This window comes from Centruroides vittatus, unplaced genomic scaffold (genome assembly GCF_030686945.1).
Source record: "Centruroides vittatus isolate TY-2023 unplaced genomic scaffold, ASM3068694v2 contig_836, whole genome shotgun sequence".
Lineage (NCBI taxonomy): Eukaryota > Metazoa > Arthropoda > Arachnida > Scorpiones > Buthidae > Centruroides > Centruroides vittatus.
In genome coordinates this window covers 9,949-34,801 of record NW_027122543.1, presented here as the reverse complement: position 1 = coordinate 34,801, position 24,853 = coordinate 9,949, and the positions used below count along the sequence as shown (strand labels likewise).

Here is a 24,853-nt window from a genome sequence, read left to right as displayed (position 1 = left end):
ATATTATTTAAAATATCGGAAAAAATATACATTTCTAATATGGACATACATCAATATTTTTATTTCTGAATATTATATTTCGATACTTTTATCTTTCTTCACTAAGAACAATGTACTTTTATTTTAAAAAATTAACTTTTTACCAAGATAAAACAGTCGAAGTGGGAACCAGGCTGAGAATGACAATGAGTATAGATGAACTAGAACTAGACGAATGAACTAGAACAATGAACTAGAAGAATACATCATCTTGTAGGTGTGAAGTCCCAAAACGGGTTAACAGTAATTATTTATATTAGAAGATTGTTAAAACGAATGTAGAAAATCATCCATTGTTACAAGGGACAAAAAACCGATCCAAGATCGGATTTGACGCGTTAGTCATTTGAAACCGCGACGCATGAAAAAAAAGGAGAAAGATGTCGAAAGACAAAAAGGCCTAATGTAAAATAAAACGCAATAATTGTAATGAGTAATGATTGTAGACGAATGTCCTCCAGTATAGATGGACCTTTGACAAGTCGCTCGTATACGAAATTTAGATCATTAAAATTAGGAAAAAGGGAAAAGTTAATTATAAAAAGGAACTTCATATCAAAGCATTGAATTTCAAAAATCTCTCAGACTAGACGACAATAGGAAAAATATAAGCGCAAGTTTCAAAGTTCCATCAATTCTTTCCATCCTGAGTAAACGGAGGGTGTCAAGTTGATTTGTATAGGCGGTTCTTTCTCGTGACTCGAACAGGGGTCGTTTTTCGCTTGGAAACAAGCGAGGGACCAATCGAGAAGAGAGAAAGGAAGGACGTGGAGCCAATCAACATGAACAACACGAAAAAGAGAGATTGAAGTAATCGCCGAATTGGAAGGACAAGAGACTTTTCCGAGAGGTTTCAAGGGAAACAAGAGGTGTTCCAAGGTGTCCATCGAAAGGTCCGCCGACGCCAACCGACGAGTCGCTGCACCAGCCGCTGCCCCGGGGCCTTCTATCGAGCGACGATAGGAAACACATCGGCACAAAAACGTTCGAACGTTCACCTTTGTAACGATCTGTGCATAGTGTGAGTTGTTTTATATTTAAATAAACGGGTTTCTTTGTGAGACACTTATTGTCTGTGTCATCCTCCCTCACACCCACACGCGAACGACCCTAGACCATCCTGTCGCGGGATTAACGATCCCCCCCCTAAAGATCGGCGAACTTACATAGGATGTTTCCTCTTGTAATGCAAATGTTCTGTAACACACAAGCCATTTGACTCAATTTTTGATATATCTAAATAATGCAGTCTTCTCCATCTTCCTGTAACATGAGCAAATGATTGTTCAATCACATTTCTAGCTATACAGTAATTTCTTATTGTACCTGACTTCTTGGACAGCTGTCAAGGGCCCGTCGTCATGATAAGATTTCATCAAATGCTTAGTCATTCCATGAGCGCCATCTCCAATAATATGGGAGTCACATGGAAACATTGTTTCGGTTTCCTTGGCTATTTTTCCAGAGAGTGAAGAGCAGGCATAAACCATGGCATCACAGCCACATTTACCAGCAGGAAAGGAGATGGAAATTATTAAACTGTCAAACACAGCTGTAAATGGAAGTTATTTCGATGTTAATATTTAACTATATGCGGTTGTCCAAAATCCATAAGGTCATCAGCAGCTTATCACACGCTGTCAAAGACTGTCTCCATGCGCTGCTAGTTGCATAATTGTTTTTTTTTTTTTTTTTTTGCATAATTAAATTATTAAGCGCTTCAAATGAAGCCTGAGAAGTACTGAGACTGAAGTGTGATCTCAACTCACTAAAGCAACGATAAACAAAATCTTATTTGACAAAACAATCATTGGAAAAATAATTAAACAGAAGAACGTTAAAATGACTAATGACGTGTTCTACTGAGTATTATTTTAATAAACTACTTCTGGGCATCTCACCCGGTATTCTTCTACATATCAAATACAGCATAAAAACTTTTTAAAAAGTCCAGCAACGAGTTTAATTTTCTTGGCAACATTTAAAACTGCGTGTGTGGCACCATCTGTTGTTACGCTATTTTATTTTAAAATATTTTTAATTATTATAAAATGGTCAAAAGTTTAATTTTGAATGTAGAGATGGATTTTATAATAAAAAAAAATTGTAAATGCTAATAACGAGTAAAATCGTCATTAAGTCCGACCTTACTCGAGATACTACACACGATCCTCTTTATCTCCCCACTCCCTCGACCTTTCACCACCAAAATTTAATAGCATCAATCCTCTAATACAAAAACCTCCCTGTAAAATTTCAGAAATTTCTAACAAAAACACAGGAGTTATTAAGCTTCAAACAGGGTGAACAAAATCATGCCTCTGACACACACACTAACATCCATACATACAGGGGGGGAAAAAACCGAATTTTTTGCCTTTCTAGACGTTTCAAAGTCCTCTGAGTCCAAAAATGTAAAAACCTTGGGAGGTCACTTTTTGACAGATCGCCATACTTTCCTTCTGTTATATACAATAAGAGAATCAGGAAAGTAATATATGTGTTTGTATGTAATTATGTTTTTTGCTTAAGTTACTTTATATAATCTCCACTGATCCCAACCTTTTAATAATTCGAACAATTTCTTTTAATAATTAGTTCGAATTAGCGAGAGTGCCACTGTTAACAATATATACTCAAATCACAATTTTGCCTTTACGCTTGAACGACCGAATTATTTTTAATTAATAATTAAAGCTGAAGAAGCAGATGGTAAGGTTATTGTGTACCGATTGCGACAACTAATGATGTCGTCGTTCCAGATCCACCACCTTTGTTCGATTTTATCATTGAATGATACATCAAAGACGGTAATTTTCTCGCTCAAATAATTATAAAGATGTGCACATAAATTCATAAAAACAAAAGCTAATAAAAGGTTTACCGTTTTATAACAACTTTTAAAGTATTATAAATGTCTTATAAATAATACATTTGTAAAATTTAGCGTAGGAGAGAGGTTGTCACGATAGGAACCATACGCTGCCTATTAGAAATACGCCAGAGCCGGATCATCTATTTATATTATATATAGTTAAAGTACGGTATTGTTATTACTCTTCTACAGCAAATATCGCTGTTACTTTATTTGTACGCTATGACTGAATGATTACGTAAACAATCACTTAACTCCTTCGACTTTATGAATGTACAGTACAGTACTTCAGGTTTTTAATTGCAAGTTACCCTTGCAATCCTTGTGTATGTTACACTATATAATAGTATAGAAACACGCAAAAATATTATATATGTGTAAGTAGTGTGTATTAAGTTTATAAAACGAAATTTTATAAGTATATGGGAGCCACAATATGGATCTAGAAGAGTTGTATGAGGCACGCGAGGCCATCGTGGGTATAGCGTATTATTAGTTTTAAGTCATAATTTCCACGTAACTTATATAGCAAACAAGGCAAGGTAATAGTTTTATGACCTGTTTATAGCTATAAACAGGCTTTTTTCTACGTTTTTACGATAGAACAAAGTTCTATCTTAAGGCTGGTTCACTCTTTACGCATTTGACCGGTACATATTTACAGTAGCTGCTCACATAACAGTTATAAGCAGTCGTTCGGCAATGCGAATAGTATAGCAACGACGAAATGCTCCAAAAATAAAAAATTCGTACGAAAGTACTTACCATCAGATTTCATTTCTTTTCTTATACTTTCCGATACGTTGTTTATTTAAAATTTTATCACAATCTTTCTTTAAGTTTAGGCTACAGAAGCATTCATTTTCTTTAGCAAGTGTTACCAACCTCTCCTCGCTACCCGCCATATTTTTAGAAGAACTTTAATTAAACGAAGTTTCTGATATTTGCTCGATTGTGTACGTGTAACGCAACATGTTTCATTGATTGCTGTATAGATGGCGTTCTCTAAACATTGTTACTTATGACATTCACAGACAATACACGATTACTGTATTGAAAATACCCCAACCAACTGCCCAACGATTAAGCATGAAGTTCTAAAAAAAAAATTTAACTACAAGAATCAGAATAATACAATGTAATACAGGGCCGTATTACTCATAAAGCTGAGTAGCTGAAGCCTAGGAATAGATGACGTTAACTCAACGTCACTTATCAAATGCTCGCCTACTGCATCATTTTATTTATTCCATAAATTATAACTAAAATAAGTTAGTTTATTATTAAAACGATTCGATAAATTGTCCCATATTAGAATAATTCATTTTTATTTTCTAATAGTCTTGAACAACGAAGACAAATGAACAGATGTGTAAATGAAACCGTTTATTTGACCCCGACATCATTTATATCATTTGTATTTTTAGGTCGGTTATCGTTTAAAATAAGTTAAAAACTGTATTAAACTAGTCTTTATTAGGAATATAAAGCAGTAATAAATAATATATACGTATATCGAAATAGACAACCATTGTTATAGATGCTAAACGGTATTGTTCATTTGTTACGTTACGCTAGTTTGTTGGTTGTGAGAATTTTACAATTTTATGTATTATAATTTATCGCCAGTGTTATTAAATACAGAAAAACGATTAACATTTATAATATTTCTCTCATTACCTTTTAAATTTTCTCACATATAAATACTAAAGTCTATTAAAATGTTTAAATACGATTTTAATAAACGGGTACAGCTAATAAATCGAGCAATGAAAAAATCCAAGGTGTAATTATAGTAATATTAACGAAAAAAATACGACTAATTTATAAAATTTTAATTGCTAGACATTATAAAATGCCACCTAGATACTTTTACTAATCACGGGAACAGGTAGATGTTTCTGCATCTGGATAACAGCTGCTCTTAATTGACGATTGTAAATGTGTTTTCATCATCACAGAAACTACTTTTCGACTTTCCCCCTTTAAAAACTGTATTAAACTTATGAGTTCCACTTTAAAATGAGGTTTTGGACTAGAATGATATTTTTTTTATTCGTATTAACTTCATCATTTTATTTTGCCTTCGCGGAAGGAGTAAGTAAATTCCGTATATTCTTTTACAACAAGGAATAATCAGCGTTAATTTTTCTCAATTTAACATAAAATAACAATAGTAATTTTTCAAATATTTCAGATTTCCTCCTACGAATCTGATAATAGTAAGTGTAATTTTTTCGAAATACATATAAATTATTAAAGTATTGTTTAATATAATTAGTTTATATAGCACAAATTATTTACTCTATTTTGATGGCTAATTTTTAATATTTGACTTTAAAATCGTTCGTGTTTAAATATAAATATAATATAATTGTATTAAATAAATCATAAATCGAAATATATCGAAATTTTTAGTATAAAAAGTTTTATCGGTAGTTATAAAATTCGTATAAAGCCGCCATATTGCAATTTAAAATCGTCTATTAAACTAATTTTTTTTAAAACTGGGATGTTGTATAAAAGATATAAAAATATTTATTTCTTATTTCGAAACGTTTATTACTTCATAAAATTCCGTTTTCTGTAATATTGAATCACTTTAAACCTCTTAATAATTTAATCTCCAGCATTTTACAGGAAAGTTTGTGTATTAGGGGGATTGATACTGTTGTAATGGTGATTAAAGGTCGTGGAGTGGGGAGATAAACGGTACATTTTTTATTATAAAACCCATCACTACCCTCAAAATTAAGCTTTGTTCCGTTTTATAATATATATAAACGACTGATCTGACTTATAAAAGAAAAAATATGGGTCTTCTTATTTTTTCCTCTATCGAATCTATATATATAATCCAGACGAGTTTATGATGATGATGATGATGATGATGATGATTATACTAAAAATAATAATAATAATAATAATCAGCGCAGAGCCCAAACGGTAGAGTTGAAAGTTGAAATTTGGAACATAGTTAGAGAATGCACACTAAGAAGGGATTTTTCGAAATTCCTCCCCACGGAGGAGAGGGACAGGATTAAGGCATAACACTTCCATTAACAATGGAAGTGTTAAGTAACAATAGAAGAGTTAAATAACAATGGAAGAGTTAAGTAACAATGGAAGAGTTAAGTAACAATGGAAGTGTTAAGTAACAATGGAAGTGTTAAGTAACAATGGAAGAGTTAAATAACAATGGAAAGTAAAGAACAATGGAAGAGTTAAGTAACTGTGACCGGGGGGTCGGCACCTCTTTGGTGTCACGTCAGGACTGACACCACCGTGTCTCAGCTGACACGGAAGCTGCGGCGGTTCCACGAACGGACGCGCGAGCGGTCGCGTTTAGGGCGATCGGATTCGGGATGGAGGACGGGACAATGCCCCGGAAATAACAGAGGCCACTTTAACTAAAACATAACGAATATTTATTTGGAGCATGATTTATGTACAACATCAAGGGAAAAGGGAACTAACGACGCGATTACGAGAGAGAGAGCTTACAAGAGAGTTCGCGTGGCGATAAATACCTTGTTGAAAGGATGTTCGGTGAATCTGTCGGGCGGAGGGCGACGTTTCTGGACCTAATGACGAGAGTCTTAGTCCTGGCGTTCTGGCACTAACGACGATTTCGGTAACGGCGTTTTTGGCAGGCGTAAGCCACGGTGTTAATCCCGGTGTCGATATCGATAGTCTACGGGAACCGGCACAAAAAACCCAGGGAAGAAAACGCACCACGTAAAGTTATCACTGCGCGAGAGGCGATCCGAGCGTCAACTGCCCGAATTCTCGTAGTATTGTTGTTCTTTTTGATGCACTTTAGGGCGAAGGTGATGAGAATTGCGTCTGAGAACTAAACAGAGAATACGTTCTCATGTGGAAAGTTGACAGTTAGTCGTTAGGCAAGTGACAACAAGACGACAACTATGACGTCATGGAAAATATACTGTAGGTCCATAATTCAGACACTTACATAACAATGGAAGAGTTAAGTAACAATGGAAGTGTTAAGTAACAATGGAAGTGTTAAGAGAAAGCGACGTGCAAGACGCAGATGTAGTTTTTCTGTTTTGGGGGGAAATCAAACGTATTTTTAGACCCATCTAAAAATTCTCTAATTAATCTGGGAACAGGGGGACCCAATTATTGCATTTTGTGAAAACGGGTAAAGTTGACTATAACGTAATAATCTTAATCTTCGCTATCGTTACTTTTGCCCAATACTGTGTATATATTGTTATATACACAGTCTTGCATTTTTATTAGTTGTTTTTTCTGTTTGTGGGGGTTCAAAAATCTGTCTAATGTCGATTGCTTTTCTCTCTTCTTCAGAATTTTTCGGAAGTAATTAGCGAGGTTGAGGCCGAAGTTTTAAACGTGTACGTCGGACGTTCGGCGCCGCTTTCCTGTAAGCCTAGAAGTTTGACAATGGCGTTTGGAACGTCAGTGGAATCATGCTGGACATTCCGAATGCCATTGTCAAACTTCTAGGCTTACAGGAAAGCGGCGCTGAACGTCCGACGTACACGTTTTTGCATTTAAAACTTCGGCCTCAACCTCGCTATTAATAGCATTGTAATTGTAGCCATCCCCAAGCCTATTAACCTCAACCTGGTTTGGATGCCATTCTAAGACCGTTGTTTTCACATCCTTCCACTTCTTCAAAAGATCTTTAATGACAAATATTGGCATTAATCTTCTTTTTCAGAAGAAAACGTATCTCGCCGAGTTTCTTGGTGTTCATTCAAGAGTTCTTGGCGTTCTTCTGTCGTCAGATCAGTTTCGGATTCTGTTATGAGCTCTTCAGTGTTCTTTACTTCTCAGATGTGATTTTTGTTACTCCTTAAGCTGCTCTTCTTGATTATACAGTATCTTTCTTAGATAAGATTAAACTTCGCCCTACTGTAGATTTATTTAAGCCATACTGCCCAGCAACTTCGGACATCCTCTGCCCACTCTCTACCTTTGCTATTATACTCTCACTTTTCGAAAATAAAAACCCACGCAAAACTTAACGAGTGCCTGCCCGACAGTCTCGCGAATATTATAAAAGAATTGTTTCTGTCAGAAAAATGAAACAAGGTTGGGATTACAAATGAAATAAACGATATAGGATACAGTTTAATTAACCGATTACCCACTGTTAATACGCTTTACAATTACACAATTACACAAAAAATACGCTAGTTTAACATTCATTTATTTGCCATTTATAGGGCCAATATGCTTAACAGATATGGATTTTAGCAACATTAAAAATCGAATTGTTGGTGGAAGCGATGCCGATAAAGATTCATTTCGATTTGCTGTAAGAATAAATGAATTTATTTTAAGAAATTACACGTAACGTTACAAATCTTGTTTAATAATTTACTTTATTTTAAAGGCCGGATTGATAACTTCGTCGAGTTTCCCGGGACGTATTCGAACTGATCAAGCAGCGTGTGCTGGCACATTAATCACCGAAAAGCACGTAATGACGGCTAGCCATTGTCTTTACGGGTCAGTATATTAATAAATCTATTTTAAAACAAAATGTCTCCTAATTAATTTTATTGGTTATATTTCAGTAAAGAACACTTGAGATCAACTATGAGATTAAATATCGGAGATTACGATACTTACGTTACCAACGAAGCCAGAAATTATATTCGAGGAGTAAAGTCCATACATATGCATCCCAGATACGTAGATGAAACTTTTAATAATGATATCTGCATTTTAGAACTTGATAAACCCGTTCCTCTGGAAAGATCATCTGATTTAAGAGCAGCAATTTTACCTCCTCAAGATTCGTCTCTTTCTCCTGGGACCATCTGCACCGTTTGGGGTTGGGGAAGATTATCTTACGGTAAGAAACAATTACTTAATATTTGTCACGAATTGCATTTTTTATGATTTTGTTTTTCGTATATTGCAGAGGGTGGAAGACCTCACATATTGCAGCAAGTGGACGTTCCCATTACATCGAGAGAAGACTGTCAACGCCACTTAGCACATGAAATCACTTCTAACATGATTTGTGCCGGGGGAGAAGAAGGAAAAGATGCTTGCCTTGTAAGTGATATGTCTTTACATTTTCCACCAGAAATTGGGCTGCAAATTTTAAATTTCGGACCTATAAATTCCCACTGTAGTACGATAATTATCGTATTACTAAATTGTTTTTCTATGTACATTTTAATGTGTATAGAAAAACAATTTAGTAAAGCAACACAAGGATTATCTGCAAGGGATTTGTTACCTCCCAGGAAGACTTTTTATCGAAAAATGGCCCCTATTTACATGTTAGACAATTGAAAAAAACCCGGAATACTCTAAAGAGGTTAGCTCGTCGGTGAGGCACGAAACCTTGACCAATTACCAGTGTTAAGTGGTTTTATTTACTATGTTTGAGTCTGGGAACTTTTTAATCATATTTCGTATAATATATTACAGCAAACCAACATTAGAATCTAATATGAATTAGAGTAGGCATATTAGATAAAAAGATTTTTTTCGTCGTTGGATAAAACATTAAATTACTATAGAATATAAATAATTTTTCGAAATTTTTAATTGAATTATTATTAATTAAAGGGAGATTCCGGAGGATCGCTTCTGGTTCAAGCTGAAAATTACTATATTGCTAGCGGAATCGTCTCGTTTGGGAAAAACTGTGCATTACCAGGCGTGTCCGGAGTTTATACGGATGTATCGAGATATACCGATTGGATATATGAAATGACCAGAAATGCCGATTGCAAACCTAGAATATTTCCCAGGGAGAAATATCCTCATTAATTAACATAATAAATTTAATACATAAAATTATAATTTGTTTTCATTTAATTAAATCTTTATTTAATTATTATCTATCTAAATAAATTTAAAGAAATTTTATGCATATTTTTTAAATGACGTTTTAAATATAAATACAGTAATTGTAATTGTAATGTCAATCCGATAACTGTAGAATGTTTAAAATAAAAAATTAATTGTATAAAAGCATAATACTGTATGAAAAATTTTCCGATAACTTAATTATTTCGTGTAAAGAAAGCGTCATCTTATGCAATTTCTGGAATAAAAATACAAGGACAATCTTTTGTCTGTCATTATTCTGCTCTATTTAAATTTACCTTTATATTGCTTTTTAGTGAACAAATAAATGTATTTATGGATGCTGCATAGTGACGCATGTTTATTACCTTAAAGAAGTATGTAGTATCAACAAGTTACATGATCCACTTGGATTTACAATTAGAAAATTACTTACAAAAAAAGTCCTTATGTCCCTCATACACAAGCTACCATTCCAAATTATACAGTATTTAAGTATTTTATTTATTGTTTTTGTGTTTTCATGTGTTATATACAGCATTTAATTGCGTTATTTTTTACTTTAAATTATGTGTATTTGTTGTTTAAGTTTATCGAGATGGATACGGAAACGGATCAATTTACATTTTATTATTTCTAATGAAAAAAAATTGATTCGGACTACGAAAGATTCAGAGTTCGAACGGCATCCTGGAATGAATTAAATTCGAAAGTAGGAGGCACCACAGTATTTCAAATGCGCAGATATTACAGCACTGTGTCGCCATCTCTTGGCGTAAATGCAAATTTAGTGACCTTTTAAAGTTTATTTGCTATAATCATTTTAAACATTAGACATAAAAATTCAGTGGAATTTAAGAATTATTCTAATGTTCGAGTTTCGGAAGAAATGCATTAGTTCGTTGTTCGACAATCCAAAGTTTCTTATCCTTTATGTTTAAAGGGGAATGCCCTTTAGGTTCGGGAATCATCCAATTTTTTCCGTATTCTGTAGTCACGATTAATTCGGGATTACAAGGAACAAGAACCTTCTCGTATACTAATTCTGCCGAGCATAATGTGAATTTTGGATAAACGTACCTGAAATCAGAGAAAATCATAAATGATAATAATATATTTCAGATATTGAAATGTTTTATCGAGTTATATATGTACAAACAAGAACTTTATTTTAAGCTTATTTAAATAGTTTTTTCCTTGTTAATCTTATTTGTATTAAGTGTAAACACTGGCGGAAGACGTGCCATTTCTTGTGAGATTTTGTTGTAAAAATCTTTATTAAGTACGACTCCTGTCAAGATATGATACGTAAAACCTCCCCTCTATCCCCCACCCTCTCTACCTATAAACACCAAAATTTAGTAGCATCAATGCCCCTTATATACAAGTTACCATGCCGAATTTCGTTTCTTAATTTTCACCCCATCCTCAGATATTAAACAAAATAGACACCGACACACACGCACACACGAGAAATTTTTTCCCCATTTTTTTGTCATTTTTTGGTTCGGGAGGTCTCATAACGTGTATATTTGCAGAAAAGCTCGGAGGATCAAATTCGACACGATTCTAATACTTTTTATTGTGTTTTATCAGCCCGTAAAAGTAAAGGCTGGCAAGCACTCTTATACAACTCAATTTTTTGAAGTACGTCGGATGTTAAATTTTTGTTTAATAAATTAAGACATAGTCGCTCTGGAAACATTTTTTACTTCCCAGACGATCTCCATTTTTTCTTTTGTTCTAGAACAATTTTTCTTTTAGATGACCGGACCTTTCTTTAGAGGCTACTCAGCCATCCAACATTAAAAAAACGAAGTAAAAAATGGAAGGGAAGTAGGGATAGTAAGGGAAGTAAAAAATGTTTCCAGAGCGACTATGTCTTAATTTATTAAACAAAAATTTAACATCCGACGTACTTCAAAAAACTTAAAATGGAAAAATCGTCGCCAGAGGGACCGAGTCAACTAAATCTACATTTTCCAGCGCATTTTTTGAGTGGATAAAGGCCCGAACTCCCGAATGGACATGGATGTAAGAAAAGACGTCGTAAGATCCCATTTTCCAATTTTTAAGAAAATTTTTATAATTTTAATTGGATTAACCCTGTTTTTAAAGAACGTTTTTTAATGTTGGATGGCTGAGTAGCCTCTAAAGAAAGGTCCGGTCATCTAAAAGAAAAATTGTTCTAGAACAAAAGAAAAAATGGAGATCGTCTAGGGAAGTAAAAAATGTTTCCAGAGCGACTATGTCTTAATTTATTAAACACAACTCAATTTACAAAATTGTAAGTTTGTGTAACGTCTGAAAGTCGAGACGAGATTTAGAAAGCTTAGGAAGAGCAGGCCCCAATTAACTATTTACGAACTTTCGGTGCAAACCTTATTTCAATTAAAAAAATCTTCCCTTGAGAGAGTTAGATAGATTACCTGCACGACTCTATTGCTAACAGGCAAAGTATGATGTACAGGGGCAAAACGTTACTAATTTGAAGTGGAGAGCATATACTGTATTTTAAAATTAATTTATTTAATTAAGTAAAGACACAGTTTAGTTTTCATAAAATTCTATATTCTATTAAAAAATTTTCTGGTTAATGTTACCTATGGTACCAAAATGGCGGCTCGTCTCTGATCCAAGGAAACAGAAGAAAGAAAACAGTGGGGACGCACATTCTAACCTAACCTAACCTAACCTAACCTATTCTAATAATTTGGTTGGTAATAATTATGGCAATTTATTAGAATAGGTTAGGTTAGGTTAGAACGTGAGTCCCCACTGTTTTCTTTCTTCTGTTTCCTTGAATCAGAGACGAGTCGCCATTTTGGAACCATAGGTAACATTAACCAATTTTCTTTAGAAATACAAGTAAACTAGACACTACTTTTAAAATACGTACTTACTTGAAACTGTAACCATCTTCTATTGTGTGTTTTCCATACCAGAAATAACTCTGCTCTTCATACGTGAAAAATAAATTCACTTTTAAACGTTTATTCATCAGGACAAATTGAAATGAATTTTCTGGCTTTTTTAATAATTAAAAAAAACAAGATGAATTAAACTTTATAGTAAATACATCCAAAGATTATTTGAAGTTGTATTAATAACATTTTATTGTAACATAGTTTATATACTATATATATATATAAATTTAATTTAATCTATAAAATACAACAGTTAAAACAGTATGAACGTTGTTTTTATTAATTCAATCGTTAAGAATCATTTTAGTTATTCACATTCTATATTATTTATTTTTTTAAACTATTGTTACTTAGGCGCTGCTCAGCAGCTGAAGCTTTAAATTTTGGGTTCTTGTCCAAACTCCACAATAAAGACCTTCCTCGGGGCCCTTCTGAATACTGATATTACTCATTTTCAATATTTTCTACTTTAATGTACGGTTGTATACTTTGTTTTCCAGTCTTTTGCCCCTTCTTAACAAAATGGATTCCCAGTCGAGTTGGACCCCTATGCAATTGCATAGTCTGCATCTACGGTAGCTTCATCAATGGCTTCAAACTGATATACTTGTAGTTGTTTGAAATATGTAAACCTTTTGAAATAAGACCTTTTGTAAATGCTACTGATACCAGCAAGATACGAAGCAGAATAACAGAGCTTTAGAGCATTCGGCTGATGCCTTAACCACCTCGTCTATCTGGACGCAGCATTTAATTGGAATTATAATGTGTAAAGTTAATTTTCTGAGATATTTAAAAAAATAATTGACCTAGTCGATATTTACCGTGCCATACGCTGCAAGAAGAACTGAACTTTTCGTTAGTTGATCAATCAGAGACGTATCGAAATCTCTTATCCACGCTGCGAAATCAATATCGTAAATATATGGGATGAGAGAACATTGCCTATACCAACCTAAATAAAATAATTTTTTAATATATTTGTTGAATTTATCAATCTGGATGTCTCAACAATAAAAATGTTTGCAAAATTTTAAATTTTAGTGGGCTAATTGAAATCAAAGCTTACCTAATAGAGTGCCACTGACCAACCAGAAAGGAATCAGCTTCGGTTGAAACTCTCGTTTAAGTTCCTTAATGTCTTCGATAAACTCGAGTCCAAATTGGATATCGGGAACGCTTATATTGCGGTATCTAATCATAAAATTTTTGGTAGATTCGAAGTTACAGTCCAGAAAACGAGAGGTCATAAGTTCAAACAGAAAATAAACTTTATTTTTAGGAGCGAAATAATGGATTCCATCATCCTCAAACGGCTCAATCTGAAAGCTAGTAAAAATTTATTTTGTGTAAATATAATGTAATAATTATTAAAATTACTTATTCATATAAAACATTACGAAATTTTGGTTAATGTTATCCTAGGTATACAAAATGGCGGCTCTCTCCGATTCCAGCAATAAGACAGGGAACAGCGGGGACGCACGTTCTAACCTAACCTATTTTAACAATTTGGTTGCTAATAATTATGGTAATTTATTAGAACAGGTTAGGTTAGGTTAGAACGTGCGTCCCCACTGTTCCCTGTCTTTTGATTGCTGGAATCGGAGACGAGCCGCCATTTTGTATACCTAGGGTAACATTAAGCGAAATTTTTAATAATAAAAATTAAAACAGTGCAAAACTTACACAAATGAAAGAATTGAATCACTTGAAAGTCCTTACATAGGAAATAAAAGATATGTATATTTACGAAAGGAGGAGAAAAAAAGTGGTTATTGGCTGAAGAGAATCATATGAATCAAGACATTTATTCGGCTTCAAGATGAGAAAATTATAGACCTATTTTCCCACTGTCGTCTGTTCGTCCATCTGTCTTTCTTCAATATCAAGATTAGAGTTAAATAGATGAATGACGAGACCAGATATGAGAACTTGGGGTAGGAGGCCCCGATTAACCATATACGAACTGATGCAAACTGGAAATCATGTTATTTCAATTCAAAAGTGTCAGATGATTGGCACGACTCTATTGCTAACAGGTAAAGTATGATGTACAGGGGCAAGCCACTGCTAATTTGAGGTGGAGAGCATATATTTTAACATAAATAAATTAAAAATATGATTAAAAAATCGCTCGTTAATACAGGATTTAATTAAACGTATGTTTATCATATAGTACAATACTATTTCTTCATATACATTTTTCTGCCAGAGGTGTGATTTTTAATTCTGGAAACAATTAAAAAGTGTAGTTTATCGTGAACATATTGCAAATTTGGATGCCTTGAATGGCAGAATCGCACTGTATGTGAGAGGCATTAATTACAATCAAATTATGAACACACCGTTTATTGTCTTTAAATGAATGAGGACCATATTGAGCATATATCTGGAACCAGTGTAAAGCTAAAGCAACAACAACAGTTGCGGAGGACCCGCTTCATATAAATTTCATAGTTCTCCCTGTGGTTCCTATATATTGTTTTACTACGAATTAGTTTAGTTAGTACAAAAGTACCATTTATTTTCCTTTATAAACGTAGAAGGCCCAAAAATTACACTTCGCAAGAGAGCCACAAAATTTCTTAAATTGTCTCTTATACCTGCATCGCTAAGGTGTTTGTATAGCATGAATGCCTCGTACAAATAAAATATTTGGGGTTGCTTGCGGTACCAAAAGTGCCATAGTGGCGTTTTTTGATACTTTATTTTTTTACAGAAATGTCTTCCTCGTGTCCCGAAATGTCACTGTACCAGATTTAATTGCATTTAGATACCTAAATATGTCGAATAAGGATAATTTAATTACGATCACCCGGTACAACTAAGTGTTATCTTGTATTGTTTAACCGATTCGTTTTTATCAATATTTAATAATTAACAATTCAAATAATTATTTTAATTGTTTTACAACAATCGCAGATTTATTTCATTTTCGATATTAGTTTATTGCTCTCAAAAAAGTTTTCCTACAGTTTCAGTTCACGATTATGAATACTCGTTTTAGAGACTGTTCCTGCGGTTGCTCAGATGAAGAAAAGCCATTTTCGAATCCCAATTTTCGCCCAAATCTTCCATCTTTGGGCGAAAATTTAATTCGCCGCTCTTATTCAGAAAGAAAGTTGTGTTCCGATCCGGCACGTATCAATTTAGATCAACGCTTACAGATGAGTGATATTTATTATCTAAATAAAACTACGGATAATAATATAGCTCCCAACTCGAAGAAAAGTTTTAATTTTGATTGGCACACTTACAGAAAAGAAACGGAGGATTTTTTCTCAGTTAATAGAATGAAATTTTTATATCACGTGCCCTCCACTGTTGGGAAAAAAGAATCTAACTATATGATAATGAATAGGAATGCACCAGATATTATAGCCCATCGGTGGCAAAATCAAAGAGGAACTTATACCAACACTGAAAAAAACGAGTATCTCTCCACTTCTAACAGTGATTATTGTTCTCTTCCGCCTCATTATCCGATTCTGTATCAAGATACGGAAGGGATATTCGGAGAAATCGCAGCATCTCCTCAGTGGGATAGAGTGACCGGATATTCACGGGTCAAGGCAACTAAGAGTATCGAACCTCTTATCGTCACTCCCGGAAAATTACTCAAAAGCAGAAAACCAAGGCCGGTCGATTACATCGATACCATCCAAGGAGAAATTTTCTCTTCTTCAAATAATATACATTATTCTAATCCGGCAGATTATAAACGAAATTTCGAAATTTTCAACCGTTACTCCATATACGATACCGAGAAATTATACGATTCATAAGCATTATGTTAATTGTAGTGTCATTTGATGGTCGTTAAACTTACAAATTAAAGTATAGTTTCAGTCGATTTATTGTTTAGTAATTGTAATAATCGATCAATATTAAACAAAAATACGATATGAGAATTTAATAATTAAAAGTGAACAAACCTTTAAATCGAAAATTAATTAAAAAACAGAACATCACTAATTATTGTGCTTAATAATACCTTTCGAAGGCTCCTTCGTGTCTGCCGAATTGAAGTTCTCCGGCATTAATGTGCGAAACATCTGCAGGAAGGGTTGATAACTTCCCATGCCATAAGTAATTAGATCTACGAAAATACGTGACAACATGAATAACGTATCCGCGTAGTGTATAAAATCGATGAGTGATGACATTCTTAACCAATACCACATCCAGATTTTGTATTATTCTTTCGTTAGGATCTACGTCTTTGATTAAAGAGTAACGAAAATTCTGTTTTGTCAGAAGTAAAGTTACCTGAAATGAAGGAAAACAAAGATCTACTTCGATGTGTATTTAATACACGGATATCGAAAAATAAAAGAATCGTACCTTGTCTAGTTTTTCGCCATCTTCTTCGAATATTCCGAAAGTGATTATTCCCTCGGATCCCTTTTTTAAGTTAAAGTTTCTCTTTAGAAGTAATTGTTTTTCTTCGTCGTTTAACGAGTAAAATAAACGATGAGGATCGATGACAAATAACTTAACTCCCGATAAATTTACGATTTTAACCAACTTTTCTAAAGAATTTCTGCTTGTATCAATCTAATAAAATAAGTTTAATAATTATTAAATTATTAAGTAATTTTTGACTACGATATTATTTAATCCCTCTATCGATGTTTAATTATCATGCTCCCCGTTCTAACCAATTATTGTATTCTGGATTATATTGAGTAGATTTTAATGCTTAATTAAAAAGGTATTTTAAATATCGTTTAACTTAATTTTATCCTAACACATAACTCGATATACCTTTATAGTATGAAGAATAGGTGAATCGTGTAACCTTGTAACATTCCCTTCGAATCATAATTAAATTGTATTTTCTTTGCAAACAATTATAGAATAACGCAATATTTAATTGGTACGGTAATAATAACGCAATATAAAAATGTCAATTGTTATTACAAATGTGTGTAGGTTCATTAATTAATGATCGAGCGTGAAATTAATATCCTTTTTTTAATTTATGACAAATTTTTAATCAAATACTCTATTAATATTTAATTAACGATATCAGATTTTGGCTAGCGAAACTAATTTTTATAAAATTACAAAATTAAAGTAAACAGTAATTAAGCATTTTAATAATAAAACGATTATAAATAGACCATTGCCGCTTTAGTCTATTTACATGCATTTTTATTTTTTTATAAATGTTTGAATTGTTTGAACTGTTTAGAAAAACATACAGGAAATTTAATATATACATAGAGAGAGATTCAACACGTAATAATATATATATTAAAGGTTATATATATGTATATATAACTTATATTATTACGTATAGAACCATTATATTTACTTACTACATTATTACGTACGTATACTATTACATTTACACTTTAAAAACCATAATTTCTAGTAAGAATTGCTAGCATAATAACGTCGAAAAATATTCAATTATAAGTGATATACTTAATTAAAGAAAGATATACTATAATATTATAATCTATTAGGAAAAAAATCTATTGTAATAAAATAATTTGAATACAATTGAGTTGCAATTAAGTGAAAAATAGTGAAAACTGTAATGATTTATCGATAAAAGAATTAAGAAAATTATATACAGTATCTAAAATGCATGGAAATGAAAATATTAATACAATAGAAGTCGCTTACTGTAATCATATTGTTATCAATCGTTTAATGTTATCGGATGTATCACTTTCCAAAACATATCATTTAAAATACATTTTAAAATTTCGTTTGTTGTTCATTATCTTTAGATTCAGTGGCATTGAAAGCTATTTATAAATTTAAATCTACGCAATATGTTTCACAACGAATATAATAATTGTATTGAAATTTTAATTAACAGTTACAAAGATGGAGTTGTGTCAATTTTTCCACTTCAAAGAACTTAAGAATTTAAATATATCCATAGAAACGAAGTAGCCTACTACAGAATGGATTAAATATAGGCCTAATTTGTTAAATAAAATTTATATGAATTATTTTTAAATATAGGATGTGTGGTAGGTAGTCCACAAAATTTAGTTTGCTGGGCTTCCGAGATCCAGATCCGTAGTGGATAGAGGGACAAATTGAAAAAATTGTGACTGGTAAACTAAAACAATTATTTATTTGAACATCGTCACAATGCCGGGCTGAAATTTTTAATCATAGTTAGACTTAAACTGTAGCCTATTAGCTACAGTTTAAATCTAAAAATACGTAAGAGTAGCCTAAGTTTACGTAATGAAAGCGAAAGTATACTGTACATACTCGTATATAATATGCTTTGACAATTTTTTCAGTTGTTCCCTCTAGCATCCAATGATTTATTCTTTGATTTCCGGGCTGCCAAGATTCATGACGTCCTTAGGTTGTTGCAAATGAAATGGCCGATTTTTACTCGACTTTTAACGTTTATTAATTTAATTTAAAACTTACATATTCAATCAAAATTGTCTCCAACATTAATACACTTTTCCCAATTCAATAGAAATAATGCCAATTTGATAGAAATCACGAGAATGAGAAGCCAAAGGTACTTTTTATTGCATCTTCTTTCTCGAAGACGTTCCTTGCCAAAAACTGTCCAAATGTATAAAAAAGTGATAGTCTATTGGCAAAATATCTGCAGAATAAGACGGATAGGAAAGAATTTCATTTGAGTACTTTCATTTTTGCGACGAATAATTAAAAAGAACTGCAGACTTCCAAATGATCCTCCTTATCTCTCCTACAGAGTTCATTGTAGTACTCATTTAGCGAGCTTTTTGGCTTTCCCTAATATCTTTTCTGTGTTGAAACCGTGTCCTTCTTTAAATTATATTTTGAGACACCATGAAGTGTTGATACTAGAAACTGAACTTTTTTACATCCACTTTATCTTCTTGTGTACTTTATAATCTTTAAATCAATTGTCCAAAATGTCAATACGCCTTTTGGTCTAGTGCCCCTTATCTGTTGGCTGATATAAGTTTTTTCTACAGTGATTTTAAACCTATTGTTTGCGTACATAAAACGAAACACCACCTTGTATTGTAAACCAGTTAAAAATTTCTAAAACGTGGTGCAATTTTTATTTTAAAAATTGGTTAATGTTACCTATGGTTCCAAAATGGCGGCTCCTCTCTGATTCCAGTAAATAGAAGAAAGGAAACAGTGGAGACGCACATTCTAACCTAACCTAATTTTGTTGGTAATAATTATGGTAATTTATTAGAATAGGTTAGGTTAGGTTAGAATGTGCGTCCCCACTGTTTCCTTTCTTCTATTTACTGGAATCAGAGAGGAGCCGCCATTTTGGAACCATAGGTAACATTAACCGAAAAATTACTTGCAACACTTTATGGTATTACAAAATATAATTACCCTAATATGTTTAGATGTCAAAAAATGGTTGAATAATAATACAGTATGTTCAACCTTTCTGCGATTTTTTGAACCAATGCCTGGTGGCCCGCTTACTCACAGAACTTTTACCAATAGTTTTATTGGTACTTCGGGTAGCTTCGGCAGCATTATTTACCTGCTTATACCCCGTCAGAAAAAGTACTCTTAAACATGTGGAACTCACATTATAAATGAGATTACATTTTTAAATTCATATATCATACTGTATGTGTGCTCATCTAATTGCGAACATACAGCACTGTTCATATGGAAAAAAGTTGAACTACAATGAGATTTTAAGAGGGGTTGATGTTTAGAAGTGTTTTGAAGCCATTGGTATGGCTAGTACATTTATAATAATAAACAAGTATAAATTTTTGCTACTTAAATACAGCTTGTGTACAGTACAGTACATTTAAATTGTATAATTTTAAACGAAATATATGGAAGAAAGAATCTTTCAAAATTAACACATAGAGAATTTTATTAATAAATATTACTTTTAACATAATATTTATAGAAATTTATACACAAAATATAGGCATTTACGTATTATTACAAAATTTATACGGGGACACTAACCTGTAATCTTTCTTTATCATCTTGATAAAATAAAAGAATAAACGTGTAAGAATACCAGGCTAAAATAAAGATTACAATTAAAGAACATAAATGAAATCGAGTTATTCGACGCCACATTGTTTCTAACAATCGTTTTTATCAATTATCTTTCTCTTGAACTTTGAACGAAGCTTTTAAAATTCGTTGTTTGTCGTATACAGTGTAACAATGTGCTGTGAATTATGTGCTTCGGGGACAGGCTCTAAACTTTTTGCCGTCCTATATTTTTAAAAATTATCTCAGAGAAATATTATTCATTTTAAATACAATACTATATTGTAATCTTTAAAAGTTATATATATATTTTTAATTATAATTATAATTTATTTATTATTTACAGGATTGTTTTACGAAGAACACGCTGCCCTCGAAAACGTGTGGCCTCAAGCAGATACAGTGTGCATCTTTTTACCTTTATTTTTGTTATTCTTACTCTTCTATTATAACTTTCGTGTTGAAACTATGCGATATAGTAAAATCTGTCCAAAACGAAACCGTAATAACACAGAAACCTGCCATACCGGAAAGGTATTCGATGCCGTACGAATCCGGTTTACACAGATTTCACTGTAAACCGGACTCGTACGGCATTTTTTAATCAATATAGTAGAATAATTCGAAAAATACGCATCCTACAAGAAATTCATTAAACCGTAAATGTTAGATTTTGAAGGGGCCACAAGATAGACTGTAGGTTTCATCGTAGATAGCGTTAGAATCAGTGAAAGCTATATTAAAACAGTCTGTTTTAATAAAGCTTAATCGAAAAGTTAATCGCCGTGCCAAGAAAGCAAAGGAAGAATAGCTCTCAATTTAAGAGTTCCAGAATTTAAAACCTTTTGCGAAATTCCGGCGATGCGGCCGGGAGAGTTGGTAACTCTACCATAAATTCATAATTTATCATAGATATTACAGCGAAGTCGCACCCCTCATGTGTCGCATTGTATACGAATTAAACCGAACAAGTGACTCGAGGCCCTAAGCTCCTACTAATTTAGGGATCGTTTGAATTTTTATTAATGAATAAAACGTAAACATATTTATTTCTATTTGAAACCTCTTAGAGCACCGGGCATCTACCGGTAATTTACGAGCATCAATTGAAATGATATTACATCTTAAATGTAAATTGTACAACGCATCATTTGTATTGAATATATAAATTAAAAATTAGAAAACAGTTTTTAAAGGACAATGCTCGATTAATATTTTAAACATAATATTTTGCCTGCAGATTTTTGAATGTAAAAAAAAAAAATAATAATAATTAAATTAGCGTTCCGATTATTATAATTTGTTAATAATTATATAAGATATTAGATTAATAACCTCCCCGAATAATATAATATTTTATTTTAATTATATCCGTACTTTAAGCCGGAAATATATTGAAAAAATCCAGTTTGAAAAATGAAAATGTTCATGGCGGCGATTTTAGGCGTGGTTCTCGAGTGCTGACCCCTGCAGGCAAAAACAATCGAGATGGCGACCAAAATGGTTTGATGGAGAAGACAGTTCCTCTTTCATCTAGAAAAAGCCTTACGGTGAGGCTCATAAATAACTAATTGATGCGATTAGGGGACGATAACTTTATTATGACCATGGCCGATCAGTGTATCGATGTAACAAGCTTGCCAATTGAGATCCGAGAGAAACTAGCGGAATTGGAGCTAGAATTATCGGAAGGTAAATACATTTAAGATGTAAAAATTCCTAACATCTTACTCGAGATACGTACCTTATTGACAATGTATACGTTTTGCCTGCGCTTAATATGAATCCGAGTTGGATAGGAACCGACCTGTCAAGGAAATCGTTTAAATTGATGAGTGGGAAGTCGGGAGAACAAAGAGTTGCTTTCTTCAATTATTTATATGTTAATTAATTAGAAAGGTCATACAATATGATATTTCCATTATGTTTTCGTGTATTCGACATAAAATGTGTATATTTCTCACGTGTTCGTTTCAATGCTTCGGTGTTAAAAACAATGGTGATTATTTCTCGTGTCTTTTCAGTATCTAATCTAAACACAATCTATACATTCTGTCGGCATTTAATTACCGATACTTTTATTCAAAATAGAGTTGTAATGAACAATTTCTCTTTCATTTCAATTGCTTTTTATAGCACAATTATTATTATTATAACATACATCGGTGTTCGGGGTTGAAATATTTCTTATTAAATAAATGTTATGAAGTGTTATGATTTTTATAAAGTTTAACTGTGGAGAGAGGAAATTTGATATTCTGGATGATTTTTAGATTGGTCGGACGGTAAAATAACATTGACGTAAATATTGCCCGCTGCACCGCTCGTCCCGAGAATATTAGACTGTGATATGTAATTTGAAATTCTCCAATTGTATTTTTAAATTAAGATTTTTTCAAAATTATATAACACCTGTTGTTGTTGCTGTTGTTATAATAATTATTATTATTTAATAAAACAACTAATAGATTTTTTATTCTGTATTCATTGGTCGGTATTTTAATAATTGAAATTTTAACGGATATTCCGAAATTATCAACATTGTTCGAAGTTTGGTTGGAACTATTGCTCAAATGTTTGCCTATACTGTAGTTTAAATAAATTTTAAATTACAGAAAATTTTATGAAAAATAATTAATATTTACAATTTTGAATTTTAAATTCCTTCATTACCAGTTTTCAAAAATATTTTTGATAAATACTGGCAATAAATACATTTAAATTCAAAATTATAAATGCAAAAAGAAAGCCAATACATCACCAATTGCCGCAAATAATCGGGCTAACTTTTGGATGTATACAATTGCCGATTATTTGTGGCAATTGGTGATGTATTGGCTTAATGTTATCGGGTTTATCGTGATGTTTATTTGTAATGCAAAAAGAAATGCGTTACTAATTAAACGTCTTAAATACATTTTTTTTTTACGTTCGATACATAATTTAATTGTTCTTTTAGTCAAATTTTCAGTTTTGAAAACAAATTCGTATTCTGTTCTTAACCGAATGTACTTGTACTTTAAATGAAGTACTTTAGGGATATCGAAATTTTAATTTTTAACGTCGTTATGAATTTAAAAATGATCCGTTATAAAGTATGAAGAAAGAACAATTTAAACACGAAAACAAGTAGTTTTACTATTATTAGTTTGGTTTTGCCAGCGAAGTTCAAGAATTAAAATACAATTTTAGAGCCTATTAGAATGCAATGTGGAATAATTTGTATATTTAAGTGAAAAAATAACTTGTTGAAAAATTATATTAATTTAGTCCCAAATTTTATTTAATTTGTATTTACATTTTGATTTTTACTAGTAATGAAGGAGAAAGTATGCATTTTTTCTTTAAACTGCTATGTAATTCTATAATATTTGGCTTTTCTTTAAATTTCTTGTTATAAACAATGCACAGAATTAGCATCGTTAATATTTTTAAAATAAAGAACATTGCTATAAATTTTAATATATTTTTATTATGTATTGGAAATGTGATTTATAAAACTGTTTGTTATAAGCTTATTATTATTATTATTATTATGAATTATATTAACTTTGATTTTTGAATTTTCTATAACAAGTATATATCTTCTATAAAAGAATATATTAAAAAAATTAAGCAAAATGTTTTATTTCTTAATATTATATTATAATTTATCCTATATATTGTTTTAAAATCAGCTGTTGGACAACTTGAAATTGGAAAAATTCACACACAATTCTTTAATGTATTTTGAATGGGAACAATTTTAGTTGTGTTTAAAAGCTGCTCCTGAATTAAAAATAATAGTTACCCAGTATTATTTTTAATACTTAATTTTTAAATTGATTGTAACAATTTCTAAATTATTTTTCAAATTTTGATGATAGCGACTTGGTTCGAATAAGTTGTTCGAAGACTTATCTCGTCGTTATTTTAACTTTAATAATTTGAGGCAGCCGTGAAATGAAAGATAGCTCAAATCTTAATTCATTAAATAATTATTATTCATTCAATTTATGTTTTTCATTCTGAATTCAGATATATAAATTCTTTTATACTAGACATAATTCAGTTCATAATCTAATGTAAAAACAGTGATTTAGAGGAGATTAAATTAATATGGATAATATTGTGTAGATAGGAAATATTTATAATTTTAAAGTGGAAATCCCGAATTAATAAATAATATTTTAATGTTGTATTTATTAACTTTATATTCGTAGATAACTGCATA

General features: G+C 32.0%; 2 protein-coding genes across 2 annotated transcripts; one reads left to right on the top strand and one right to left on the bottom strand.

The window, feature by feature from the left end:
* The first annotated feature begins 4,892 nt into the window (after positions 1-4,892).
* LOC136982454 (trypsin II-P29-like) lies at positions 4,893-9,997 on the top strand. Its single transcript, XM_067278937.1, has 7 exons — positions 4,893-5,011; positions 5,112-5,136; positions 8,131-8,222; positions 8,301-8,416; positions 8,485-8,765; positions 8,835-8,971; positions 9,494-9,997. Exons 1-7 carry the CDS (start codon positions 4,937-4,939, stop codon positions 9,695-9,697), a joined length of 930 nt encoding a protein of 309 aa, XP_067135038.1. The 5' UTR covers positions 4,893-4,936; the 3' UTR covers positions 9,698-9,997.
* A 605-nt stretch (positions 9,998-10,602) lies between these two features.
* On the bottom strand, positions 10,603-20,724 carry LOC136982452 (ribitol-5-phosphate transferase FKTN-like). Its single transcript, XM_067278936.1, has 7 exons — positions 20,608-20,724; positions 17,011-17,223; positions 16,661-16,935; positions 13,733-13,992; positions 13,488-13,618; positions 12,640-12,764; positions 10,603-10,816 (listed from the first exon to the last, which is right to left on the bottom strand). The coding sequence occupies exons 1-7, from the start codon at positions 20,722-20,724 to the stop codon at positions 10,603-10,605; spliced, it is 1,335 nt and encodes a 444-aa protein (XP_067135037.1).
* Between the last annotated feature and the right edge of the window lie 4,129 nt (positions 20,725-24,853).

Excerpts from the sequence above, each read along its gene's own strand:
- LOC136982454 (XM_067278937.1), top strand. The coding sequence starts at position 4,937 with ATGAGGTTTTGGACTAGAATGATATTTTTTTTATTCGTATTAACTTCA. Across the intron at positions 8,417-8,484 it reads GCTAGCCATTGTCTTTACGG|TAAAGAACACTTGAGATCAA; the intron begins GTCAGTATATTA and ends GTTATATTTCAG. Across the intron at positions 8,766-8,834 it reads TTGGGGAAGATTATCTTACG|AGGGTGGAAGACCTCACATA; the intron begins GTAAGAAACAAT and ends CGTATATTGCAG.
- LOC136982452 (XM_067278936.1), bottom strand. The coding sequence starts at position 20,724 with ATGTGGCGTCGAATAACTCGATTTCATTTATGTTCTTTAATTGTAATC. Across the intron at positions 13,619-13,732 it reads GGTCAGTGGCACTCTATTAG|GTTGGTATAGGCAATGTTCT; the intron begins GTAAGCTTTGAT and ends TATTTTATTTAG. Across the intron at positions 12,765-13,487 it reads TTCTTGCAGCGTATGGCACG|CCAGAAAATTCATTTCAATT; the intron begins GTAAATATCGAC and ends TTATTAAAAAAG.